At 42.9% G+C, this 13,414-nt stretch overlaps 1 protein-coding gene across 4 annotated transcripts; it reads right to left on the bottom strand.

The window, feature by feature from the left end:
- Positions 1-582: 582 nt before the first annotated feature.
- dcun1d4 (DCN1, defective in cullin neddylation 1, domain containing 4 (S. cerevisiae)) lies at positions 583-13,404 on the bottom strand. 4 transcript variants are annotated; one of them, XM_076278180.1, is made up of 12 exons: positions 13,323-13,340; positions 10,898-10,968; positions 10,360-10,507; positions 9,244-9,283; positions 7,998-8,245; positions 7,481-7,569; positions 7,188-7,258; positions 5,967-6,058; positions 4,897-5,005; positions 3,718-3,822; positions 3,489-3,591; positions 583-3,296 (listed from the first exon to the last, which is right to left on the bottom strand). In XM_076278180.1, exons 5-12 carry the CDS (start codon positions 8,189-8,191, stop codon positions 3,241-3,243), a joined length of 819 nt encoding a protein of 272 aa, XP_076134295.1. In that variant the 5' UTR covers positions 8,192-8,245; positions 9,244-9,283; positions 10,360-10,507; positions 10,898-10,968; positions 13,323-13,340; the 3' UTR covers positions 583-3,240. The 4 variants fall into 4 exon arrangements, with proteins under 4 accessions (XP_076134295.1, XP_076134296.1, XP_076134293.1 ...); XM_076278181.1 differs by having other exon boundaries at positions 8,158-8,245; XM_076278178.1 differs by lacking the exon at positions 10,360-10,507 and having other exon boundaries at positions 8,158-8,245; positions 13,323-13,404.
- Between the last annotated feature and the right edge of the window lie 10 nt (positions 13,405-13,414).

The following is a 13,414-nucleotide window of genomic DNA, read 5'->3' as shown; positions in this document are numbered from 1 at the left end:
CAAAATAATCTGGATGCACGCTTCATTTTTTGGGGGCTTTTAGAGAGTTGTATTATAGGTGATCTCTATGGAATTGAAACCAATTCTGTTTGATTTTAACACATGGATTTGTATTATATGACATTGATCTTGAATTGATCATAGTGTAGCAGATAAGATTTTATGTTTTGATAACTGATTACTGATCTCACAATTCCTTCAAACTGTGTACCGTTTGACAGTCTATTGCTATTATATCAGTCACTGTCTTTTCTGTATTTGTACATTTACAATGATAAAAATGAATGTAATGCAGGGCTTAAAGTGTTCTGGCACTGTGCCTGAATTCAGGCATTACATAGGCTGGGCTGTTTTAGAATTGAAAATGGGCAATATGCCTACAGGCCTATATGACATCTTGTTAACTTCAGGCAGATACATTTTCCTTGCTTTAAGCCCTGTGTAATGTAAACATATAGTGATATAAAACCATTTAAGAATAAAGCAAGAGGGTAAATTGCGACATATTCTTTCTGTCTGTACAACACTTCTTTTGACTGCTATGTTCAAAAACACCAAGAAAGACCCTGCAAAATGACAGAATTAATTAATAAACCCCTTTATATAGTGAATGTAGGTTACAGTGAAAACAAACACATATACACACATCCATACATATATACAGTCAGATGAGATTGTTCAACACCCTGCATTACCAACACCTAAGAAAAAAAGGAAACCAACATCAAAAAAGTAAATACCCTTGATTTCACTCTGGCCCACTCGTCAAAGAGGTGAATTTGCCATCTTGGCAGCGACATGTGACAGTATTGTTTCTTGTACTATGTCCCTTGACACCCTAGTGCATCACTGAGGCAGAATATGATGCATATAATCCAGAATTACCCATGGTGAGGAACTTGACGGTATTGGTAATCCAGCTCTTGTTGGCGGGGCGGGTAATGCAGGGTAGAACTCTTCTTCGGCAGATGAGGTTACAGGTGTGTCTCAGCTCTAAAAACCACGACCCCCTTTCATGACTCTCATTAAGTGTTAAGACAGCATGACTGCAGAAAATAAAATAATAACAAGCACAAAAGTCCACTTGTACAAATATATGTACACAAAACAAAAAATCGCTCATAGACAGCTTTGCTGTAGCAAGCATGCATATTTTCACTTGGATGACAAGTCTGCTACAACGCCACAGCCAAAGACAAAACTGAACATGTACAAATATTACAACATTAGGCATTTGCTAGGCAATCATCAATACTGGGGGTGGGGAAGGATCCCAGACTCCATACTATTTGGGATACCTGATGAGTCATTGTATTGGAGATGTACAACCATGCTAACTCCAGTCTGTAGAGTGGAAGTGTCAGCCTCCTGTTGCTCACCACTTGACGAGATCGCCACCTAGTGGAACAACTGGTATATGTACAGCTGTTGTGGTGAAAGACTGTATTGTTCGGACAGGTCCAGCAGCCTAAGGTATACTGTGGATAGAATGCACTTTGTCCTTGATGTGTACAATTGTGGGGATCTGAGACCTGTCTTTCCATTTTTGGTTTGCTTTAGGTGATGTGTTTTTTTAAGATATATTTTTTGGGGAATTTTATCCAAATGTAAATATGTGTTTACCTATGTATATGTTTCATGATTCTAGTTAGAGTAATTTCTTATACACCACTCCAACTCTTTTACACCAATGCATTTCTCTCAGAAATGGTATTTGCTAGACAATAATTGCTTACCGTTAACACAACAGGCGGCAGAGGGCAATCAAGAAAATTGCATGCTTTGAGAAGTCTAGTCTGGTCTCTGAACTTGCTGGTCCATGTGACAGCACACTATTTTAACTCCTTGCACAGTGGTTGACAGCCTTTAGCACACTCTTGTGGTTTGCTAGTTCGTCATCTAACAATGGAAACGACACCCCCACCTAGACCACTATCCATTAACCAACACAGCCCTGACAGCAGGCTGCAGAAAGAATTATTGCAGTATTTGTGCTGATTGCTTGATGGCACTATGAGATCTGGGGTCCACACACTGCAGTGGTTTGGGCATGGCTAAAGAAATGCATTTGTGCAAACTAGCTCAAAAGGAATTCTCTTTCCCTTTTTTAGCTCTTTTGCTAGAGTGATTCAAAATGACCCGAGTAAAGAGTGACATGTGAGGTACCATAAATATGATAAAGTATAGATGGCCACATTGACCCCTTGTAATGTTTACTAAGAAGCAATTTCCTAAACAATTCTTGCTATTTAGACGACTAAGGGGTGAAGTACTGATGACTCGACTGCTTAACAGTGTTAGAAGTATGACAAGATTCTACCCCTTCCCCTCCCATTTCATGTGTTGTGTTCAGGGAAGTTCATCTGAAATATCATTAAGGGAAACAATGATTACAGAATAAAAAGCCAAGCACATCCAAGCACAAAGATACCAAATATTATCTATTTTCAGACCATGTGCCTGGTCAAAGTGACCTTGTTTTTAAGACTAAAAGTGCAGAGGGAGTATATTTGCATTTCTCCGTGGGAAGGAGGGGAAGTAGAAGAATAACTCCCTCTGGAACTGGGCGAAAAACAACCCCAGCCCTCGGGGGCCTGTGCGGCTTCAACCACACAGTGGATCTCACAGCTTAATTTCATTGATCACTCAGAGCAATTAACAGCTGTCGTGACCCTGCTATTACTATTACTACCACACACACACACACGCACGCATACGCGCACACACACACACAGGCCCCCCAGGACTGAAGCGGTGCAGACCTGCTTTGAGCCGAGGCCATTTTGTTCACATCCATGGTACACTCACAGCAATACGACATGTCACAGTGAGGGAGCGCCACCAGTGGGGGCAGGCCGTGTGCTTACTCACAGAGCGGAGCTGCAGGTGGGGAACGGTACTTGGGGAGCGGTAGGTGAGGTGACCCCTGCCCCAACCCACCCACACTCCATCCTGTAGTCACTACCAGTGACCTCTGGCCCTGATAGGAAGGGGCAGCATGCAGCGAGGGTGCCAGTCCTTGCCCCCCCCCCCACCCGCCCCCCCCCCCCCCCCCCATTTCGTCAGCACAGGGAGGGGGCACCTACCATCCGCCCACACCTGCTCCCTTGAGTTCCGTTTGTTAGTGAGTTTGTTTTGTTTGTTTGACGTTTTCATTTTCCAAAGCCGCTGTTGTCATTGTCGGTGCCTTTTGCCATTCCGTTCGTTGTGGTTTGGTGGTTGAGGGCAGGACAGCGGTCACTATGACATGTCCCTGTCTTTGTACCACTCTACAAACTCATCCAACAACACGGGCCCTGCGACAAACACAAGAGGTCAGACTAATCAGATGGAGCAAGAAAACAACGTATTGAACAAACTGCTCTGCACTTCAAGTCCAAGAAAATATTAATTAAAATAATTAAGTATATACTCTATGTCTAAATATGCTTATTTATCTTTGTGTGTGTGTGTGTGTGTGTGTGTGTGTGTGCACAACTTATACTTACAAGCTCCGTCTTCATCATAGTTGCTAAGATCCAGATTGATGGTCCTGCTGAACTCTAGGACATTGCACCACTGGTCTTTATTTATAACTTTGTACTTCGATTGCTGTATGCCAAAAACACAGATGTGTTTCTTAATACACTGATAAAAAATGTCTCCATTCAAACTCCAAAAGACAAACACAGAGGCATTTTTTCTCTTAATGAACAAACATCAAGCAAATCAGCATACCTCTAGAAACTGGTTAAACACGGGAAACAATGGCCATGTCTTCCCCAGGAGAAGACCCAGCATGCATTTGGCTGTATTTAAGTCTAAACTCCTCTGGTCCTTTTCCTGCAAATAGCAAAAGCATTTAAAAGAATTTAAAAAAAAAGACAACCCAGTTGGCAAACTCAGTTCCCAGGTGTTACAGGGCCCATGCAGGCTAACATGTTCATCACAGTACACCATAAACTTCACAGACCCCTACATCATTGCCTTCGGGGAGAGACTTACAGCTTTGGTAACTTTCAATGATCTGCAAAGCGTAGCCGTCAGGATGGACGTACAATTTAAGACCGTCATTTTTGGCTCTTGAAAGGAAACGTGGCACTGCAGGCTATATATATTCCATTGCTTTTTGTTGAACAGGAACGCAGTTAAGTGCATTAGCTGAATGCTTGTGTAATTATAGTGTCACCACACAGCAGAGCGACAGGCCCACAGAGCAACACCTATTGGCAAAGTGAGAGGCAGTATATGTATCAATTTCAGATCGCCACAGACTATTCATTCCTTGTCCCAGATATTCAGAACTCCACTCAAATGAAGCATAAAGCTGAGCCAACTATTGAACGACCCCGAAATCAATCAGACACAGAGCACTTTTTTTTTTTTTTGGGGGGGGGGGGGGGGGGGGGGTTGTCCTATGAGGAAATGTTCTCTGCCTTTTACCCATCCGGGTGTAGTGTGCACACGTTCATATACACATGCAGTGAGCTGGGAGCCCACACAAACTACGAGAACACCTACACTTCCGGAGCAGTGGGCAGTCCTTAATCCAGCGCCCAGGGAGCAGTAGGGGGCTGGGGTTAGGTGCTTTGCTCAAAGGCACCTCATCCATGGAAGTGGATGTGGGAGAGCTGTTTTAATCACTCCCCCGACCCACAATGTACTTACAGTACCAGTCAGGGATTGAACCGGCCACTTTTCAGTCACAAGTCCGATTCCCTAACCAGTAGGCCACAAATGCACCTACTTGGTAAATTAATGACACTATGGTATACTCACGCTTACACACACACACAACTTTTGCTCTGACTGAACCGTTCCCAAACAAATGTTTAAAGCTCTATGAACAGTTCCAATAAAGACTTGTTCTATTCTATTCTACTATTTTCACTGTAACACAATGACAGTCTAACTTACCCGGGCAAAATCAAAGGCATATCGGTAGATGAGCTTAAAGTTGGTGGGGTCATTAAGGACAGACCTCAGGTAATCAAGGGACCTGCGCAGCTTCTCTGTTGAGTCACACCTTAGACAAGGATGGCGATTAAAGAAAAGGTCAAAGCAGAGAGATAAAGAAGGAAGGAAGGGATGCACAGAGAGAGGAAAGAGAGAGAGAGAGAGAGAGAGAGAGAGAGAGAGCACAAAGAAACAAATGGTAAGAGACTAGTAAAATGGGCCATAGAGAGTTTCAGCTAGTGTTAAGCCTAAAGCATCTTACATAAGCTCTGATACATGGCAGAATCCCTAGCAGCAGTATGCAACCCTACACACTGACTTTCTGTGGGTTGTTTCTGCTTTGCAACCTTTTACGTGACAACCTTCTGTAATGTCTATGAAGATAATTGAGAAATCATCTTGCAGAGCCTTATGCCCCTGAGAAGAAGGAAATGGTCAAGTTTTAGCTGTGCAGAGGCACAGCGACAGGAGCACCTGGCCAGTTTTCTCCCTCATGAGCAAAGCCGGTATGATGCCACCAACACTGATCTCATCCCCACAGAGCTACCAAGCTGACCTTTGCTTTTCGAATGCTTAGCAGGATATCTGCAGAAGCTCTTCTGCTTCAGACAGACACCCTAACTGAAAACCTCCAGTTGATTTATTATTTATTTATTTATTTATTTTATTTATTTAATGATTTATCATCATTCTGTTTTATTGGAAATGGCTCACAGGGAGGGAGAGGAGTCACTGTTGTTGCAGTGCTAATTTATGGATAATGGCCGTATATGAGATGCAGTGAAAGACAAGCAATATAAATTTAAAGTGAAATAGAAAATGAAGAGATTAGTATAAATATATATGACAAAACATTGTTGTCTCACGGAAGGCATGTAAGAGTAAAACAAATATGATAACATACATTGCATTAATATATATTTAAAAAATCCATGCACAAACTATATATGCACATATACTTGGCATATTAAAACAGTACAAACTATGGAGCACACACAAAAACAAACACAAAGAAAATGTGCTATGCTTACTGCAAGGAGCCCATGCCCTTCAGCCACTCCTGTAAGGTGAAATAGCCCATACTCTGGGCGTCCAGCTTCCAGGCTAGGACCAGCATCACCACCTGTGGACATACCAGAAGACGCATGAGCAATCACAGGTAACTACAGCCTATAAGTATGACACATGCTAAATGTAAAAAAAAATGTGTGCTCATGATGACATACTGAATGCTTCTTGCTCGTAAGCAACACTGAAAATGTCTTCCACTACGAAGTAAATCAAACCATTGGAGCCTTGATGGTATATTTCTTCAATTTGTTCAAGCATAAAATGATTACTAAATAAATTACTGACATGACAAGCATGAATGGTGCTCCCACTACACCTGTCTCTTGATTGCCCTTAACCCAACTGGGTACTTGTTAATTGCATGTCTGCAGTTGATTCACTGTGAGCATTGAGAATAGCCGGACGGCTGAAACGTCTGCTCGTGCTCCCAAAATTAAATGGACAAACTCTTGCTGTAGACTTTGTTTAAGTCAATTCTTTCAGTGTGTGAACTACTCCTCTCTCTCTCTTCAACTCTTGGTTTAAACGCACCTGGCTAAACTCTAGATCATCTGAGCGCAACAATACTCCACTGCAGCATGAATGGTGTCCATGACAATACAACCCACAGGGTCCCTGTGCATTCTGTGAAGAGCCTACTTATAGGAGGGAGGCATAGCACAGTAGTAGTACCCACAGGGACTCAGACTTGAGTCCAGCCTGAGGTCATTGAGGTTATTTCTCGAGCCCACTGACTCTTGACTCTACAAGAGTAGAGAGTACCTACAGACATAATGTGCTTGTGACCTATGGGCCATCATATTCTGTATGTTGCATCTACAGTGCTCTGTATGGTGAAGTCGACAGTATATCTACGTTGTATCTACAGTGCTCTGTATGGTGAAGTCGACAGTATATCTACGTTGTATCTACAGTGCTCTGTATGGTGAAGTCGACAGTATATCTACGTTGTATCTACAGTGCTCTGTATGGTGAAGTCGACAGTATATCTACGTTGTATCTACAGTGCTCTGTATGGTGAAGTCGACAGTATATCTACGTTGTATCTACAGTGCTCTGTATGGTGAAGTCGACAGTATATCTACGTTGTATCTACAGTGCTCTGTATGGTGAAGTCGACAGTATATCTATGTTGTATCTACAGTGCTCTGAATGGTGAAGTCGACAGTATCTCTACTCACATTTTCTGGTTCCACTCCTATATCTTCACAGAACTTCTCCATCCCCTCTGGTCCCACGACATCATCACATCCTACAAGGTGTACACACAAAAAACACACACACACACACACACACACACATATATATATATATATGCATTTTCGATTTTTTTTTTAACCTTCACAGACCATAGCACTGAAAAAACTCTGCCATGCAATAACCCTGAGCTAGGAGACTACAGTAAACACTCTTTAGATTCTGGTCATATTCCAGGACATTCCATTCCTATTTCCATCCGACATGCAGGCCTCACCGGCATACTCGTAGAACCACTCCAGACATCTCTTACTGGAGAAGGCCTCCTCCTCCTGGATACGTGAGGACTCGTGTTTTCTGAAAACACTGTGTCAGTTGAACAGAGATTCACACACACAACCAGACACACACCCAAACACACACACACACAGGTTATCAAACCATGGCAACACAGGTAGATGAGAACAGGTTAAGCTTCTGACACTCAATCCATGTCAAATCTGGGACTTCTTCATAGATCATATTTGTTTACAGATGTAAGCCATGAGGGGAACCAACGGGATAAAGTTAACCTTCACTGACAATTCTGTAGGGTACTGTACAAAAACCGTCTGCCTCTTCCAGTTAACAAGTTAAAACAATTCAATAAGTTTCCTGCATGAACTGGATGACCTCCACGCGGAACCCACCCGAAAAGTGGTTTAAGACGGACAACTGCATAGCGCATGAGGTACTGCAAAGAGGAACTGCAATAGCAGAGGATTTGCTTAATTGTTTGTTCAAACCTTTAATACCTGCTTTTGTGAATTAGGGATAAACATTTGAGGAGGACTGATGCAAGTGGATTACTGAGGAGTGAGTCAGTTGTGAAGCTCACTGCGCTGTGCTGTGCTGTGCTGTGCTGGGCAGTAAGAGGGTAGGTGTGGGGCCAGGAGGAGACCCACTGTACCGTACCTGTCCTGCCGACTCTTCTTGGCAGACAGGTCATCCACAGCAGTGGGTCTCCTCTTTTTCCTGGGGGGCATGAGTCTGGAGCAGCAGGCTGAGGCAATGACGGAGGGAGGAAGGGAGAGAGAGAGAGAGAGAGAGAGAGAAAGGGGGAGAGAGAGAGGAAGGGAGAGAGAGAGAGAGAGAGAGAGAGGTTGACAAGTAGAGCATTTTCCTTTTCAAAAACAAATACTTTAGAAAGAATATGTTAAAAATACTTGCCACAAAGTTGAAACTCAATGTGTCAACAAAGTGTCAGAAAGGACCAGAGAAAGAAAACGGAGTGCACATGGGAATTCTAATTAGCCTGTATGAGCATGTTATGTGCGTCAATTTTGAACATATGGGCTGTTCTTATCTGTATCTGTCTGCACCATGTCTCCACATGGAGCTACAAGAGGAATTGGAAAATCTGATCTGATTGTGATACCTAACACAGGGAAATAGGTACAAGAAGACCAGTGACCAACTGAAAAGAAGTCAAAACACAGTTTACAGCAGCAATCACAGGGTACAGATTGAGCCACCGGTCTGCCTAAAATGACCCCATGGACAGTGTGCGACTTGCACAATCTATCTCTGTAAAACCAGAGGGGTGAGAGTCTCAGACTTGGCACAGGGGCTATCAATGGAAATCTGAGTTTCTCTGACAGCTCGGGCAGTGTGAAGGACACTGCCTCCCACATAAACGGCATCCTAGATAAAAACAAATAAACAAATAAACAAAAACAATTGCCTGCTCTTGAAAAAAAACTGCAATATCAAACTGTTCTGAGAAACATGAAAAGAAGCAGGATGGGGGGGGGGGGGGTATACCAAAATACTGGTTGACAACATAGCAGGGGCTAGCAGATATAAAATGTTCCAGCATTGTAACAATGAAAACCATGCAGGAATTTCTAAGTAAAAACTATTACCTAGTCAAGCATGTCGCCTGACTTGAATCTAATAGAACACCTTTGGGGTATTTGCAAAGAAGAGCTACAAAACCCCGCCTGCTGAGGGAAAAAAAGCAGAGAGACTGAGTCAGTCATCAAAGTCTGGGTTCCATACCTGTGGTATGCGATGCCGGCCCAACGTCCTCCGTTAGGTTCTGGGGAGAGAGAGGAACAGCAGGCTATGAAACCATGCACAAACATGCCTGTGAGCACACGCGCACGCACACACACGCGTACGCACACAAACATACACACTCACCAAACACGCACACGCACACAAACACGCGCACACGCACAAAACACGCACACACCTCTATTGTATAAATATTCTAAATCTTCCATGTAGTCTCCTGGAAATCACAACGCTGGATAGTGTTATTGTTATCATTTGAGTGCAGGATAGGGTGCTGCAACAATGAGGCCTATCTCCCCATCATCAGTTTCTCTGATAAAAGGCTCAGATTCAGTTCCCCTTGTGTGAGAACAAATAACACATGAAACATGTTCACATCAACCTCAGATGAATGGCAACACGTGTCACTGGATGAAATAAACCGACAGTGACACACATACAATCATAAAAACACACACACACCTCTTATCCCCTCAGTGCAATCGGACTCTGTGCAATAACTGCTGTGTTTACTGTTTCTAGCTATTTATTGAGAACATGGAATGAATGTGTATGAGTGAGATGAATGTGTATGTGAGATGTGCTTGGGTAAGAATGTGCTGGTGTATGTGTGTATGTATATATATATATATATATATATATATATATATACACACTGTATACTCCATGCTGCTATTTGGAGAGGATGGCTCCAACAGAATTTTGTTGTATCGCATACAGTGACAATAAAGATCTATCTAACTATCACATTTGACTCTCTGAGTAGTAGTACGCTGCAGATGGCCAAAGGTTATAGTTAACATGGCCGCCTCAAGCTCATTATTACTCGGTTTTCTCCTTCTGTGAAATCTCTTGTATTTCATCACATCACTAACGAGTAAAGTTTCTTTCTCTATGCTGAGTTGCACTGCCCTTGTCTGGTCAGAAACTAAATCAAAAGAAGGTTGTAGCTACTAAGCTCAAGTGTGGGCCTTCTTTTGCTTTTGTTCCTCACATCACTGTCCATACTGTGTCCTGGTGGACTGTTGTCTCAGACTGACCCCACACACACACACACACACACACACACACACACACACACACACTTTCTCCCCCTGCCTGAATGTTGTCAACTCAGCCCTGCTCGGTCCCTGGACAGAGCCAGTGACAGTGCAGCAGAGGTCTGGTCTGGCGGATGGCGTTTCACAGTGAATGCAGCACAGTCCAGCCGCTCTGTCTCTCCCTCTCCTTCCCGCTTTAACGCCTGCTAAACTCAAACATAAAGGGACATTTCCAGAATAGATTGAAACTCTTCCATTTGATCATTCACAGGAGCCATTTCTGAGCCATCTGAAGTCAAGCTTCCTCATCTATTAGCTCTCCATCTGCCTTCTTAAAAGGGAAAGTAAAATACAACTTTTCATTGTCTGTTTTTTTTACTTTTGCATCACTTGCACTCCTGTTCTTCAGCTATAGGACTTTAAAACCCAAACCGGTCTGGACATTAGCTAGGTCCGGATCTGGCCCAAACCCATTAGGGTCTGAGGCCCGCTAGTCTGATGCTATCTGTTAATTCTTCATATGCATTTGTTCCATAAAATGCAAGCACATTTGTGTTGAGCATCTCATCTTGGTGGGAGAAAAATAAGCAACTTACCAGCCTGTGCAGAGTGTGGTAAATCTTGTGGATGCTAGCCAGTGTAGACAGGTGTGAGTTCAGCTGAAAATCTGCAATTGGATGGGGGTTGGGGGATGGGTTGATTACATGTCTACTTTAATGACCCAATTTACAGTTTTGTACCCTTTATCACACCTTGTCCTGTCATGAGAGGGAGGTGTATGTCTCTCCTCAGTGACTAGAACAGGTCTTGGTATGTCACTGCGGATTTCTGAAAAATGTTGATTGTCAAAATTCTTTCACACAAACATGGTCATCTGCGGCCGTTTTAGGGCGGTAACTACGCCATGCTGTTTGGGTGTGCAAACAATCGCTGCATCGCCAGTGTGGAGCTGTCTTATAAAAGTATTTTGTCGAGTTTAGTTGTATTATGAAAGCACAGTTTTTATAGCTATCTATGCGTGTTCACTTTTGGCTCTTTAGCTATCATTTTGGTATATAACGAGCTATTTGACGTCTTTAGAATACTAAACATATCGGAGGTGCCTAATGTTGAATTACTCCAGTCTAGATCTTTTTACGTTATCACTATATAGTTGTCTATCCAAAGTAAGATCCCTGTTTCGAAGTTAACTGATGGTCAAATCAACCAAAACTCCGATATTGTTTGCACCTCCAAGTGGTCCGTGGCGTGCTTGTGTGAAAGAATACAGGTAATATAATAACCTATAATAAAATAGGTTGAGCCATGACGTCATGAACAAGCGAATGATTACTAATGCATGTATTTACAGTGCGGTAGCCTATACGCGACCCTCCAGTTCAATCAGACCCATTTAGCTGGGAAAGAAACCAGAAAGCAGAATGCTGTCTCTGTTGTGTGATTTCAAGATTGTTTCGAATAATATTGTAAACAAAGAGTAAATGGCACAGAAAACAGCCTAAAATGCCCGGTGGCCTAATTCGCTGTGCAGGCTACTATTGCAATCATAAGCGGTCACTTTTTTAGTTACTTCCTCGAAAATACATGCATGAAACATTATACAACATCAAGGTATTCAACATTCAATCCGAATAACTAGGTCGCAATAGGCTATTTCGGGTTGGGATAGTTGCATAATAGTTTTGCATCAAGATATAAAACATGCTATCTTAACCACAGAAACGCAAAACAGAGAGGGTAGGCTAATAACAACACACGTACAGATAATTGAGAAACAGAAGTGATAGTCTTTTTCAGCTGAGGCCTGTTGCGACCACTCTGGAGGTAAGCTACTAATAGAACGCCTGTGAAATTTGGGGTCATATGAAGCAGCTGAACGTGATTGCTGGTGCGTGGAATTTGTACATTAGGCCAAAGCTACTCTACAGCAAGACAAAATCGAAACATGCGTCAACACATTTCATATTCTCGCTTTAAAAAATGTGACACCATTATTGTAGCGTTTGGTTTGATTTCCAAGCTATGTCATCGCAGCACAGCTAAGGACTGCAACAGAAGCTCATACAGCCGAAGAAGCCACTCGATTGAAAGCCGCTGACAGGCCGTTCCCGACAGAACTGGCTACATACCTAACATAACAGTACACACGCACAACTTGCTACGAGTTTACAAAGTATCTCGGGTGGGTGGAGACCTGGGGATTGTAGTCCAGATGGGCCCTCCTAACTTCTAAACATAACGGCTTATGTGGGTGGGATGAACCACAGTTCCCAGAGTTCCAAAAATACTAATTTCATTCAGCACTCCTCTCCTAACACTACAACCCCAACTGATGAATGCGATCTAAATTGTTGCATAAACATCGTTCTGTGCGATATCATTTGCACGCAAACCACGTCGAAACCCCTTTGTGGCACATACATTGAACAAGTGCGTTATGCACAACGTTTGCATACATGGAACATGTTTTCCACAACTGCGTCACAATTTTCACTCCCTGTAATTTCCTGCAGTTTCCTCGAAAACTGACCCATTTAGCTGGGAAAGAAACATCGCTGTCCATAGTTAACTTCATGCAAGACTCGAATAACACTGTATTATGTAAAGAACACAATAGTTATGACCACTGCACACAGAGAGCTACGTTGCAGGTGCAACGTGACACAGTATGTTAAATATAGCTCCTATTCAATGTTTCAGGGTTTTTAGAACAGAATAATCGTTAAATAAGCTATTCGGGGTGAAAAGGCATACTGAGACTATACTCTTGCTCTGTTTCGGAGCGTGCATTACGCAAGATAAATACAAAGAGAATGGCTACTCTAGCATAGTGACTACTGATTTTGTATGATCGCTCCGGTAACGACGACTGGTTCATAACCACAAAAAGGCGTAAATCGCAAACTCAACAGCAAACTGACAGAATGCACAGCGACAGCCAGAGCTCTGCTGAGTCTGCAGGTCACGCAGTACATCGGCAACCTCAAAAGATGACATCAAAAAAGGCTCTATTGTACTTACTTGCCGCATCTGAGTGCATTTTTATGAAACACTCAACTGTATCGTTGTGAGTGTGCAGACCGGCCAGGGGGCGGGACATGTCATTTATGTCC

Source organism: Alosa pseudoharengus, unplaced genomic scaffold (assembly GCF_046254945.1).
Source record: "Alosa pseudoharengus isolate Yale_2024_CS ecotype anadromous, Long Island Sound unplaced genomic scaffold, YU_APseudo_1.1 YU_APseudo_1.1_scf_11, whole genome shotgun sequence".
NCBI lineage: Eukaryota > Metazoa > Chordata > Actinopteri > Clupeiformes > Clupeidae > Alosa > Alosa pseudoharengus.
The sequence above is the reverse complement of the archived record's forward strand: the minus strand, read 5'-3'. Positions and strand labels throughout refer to the sequence as shown.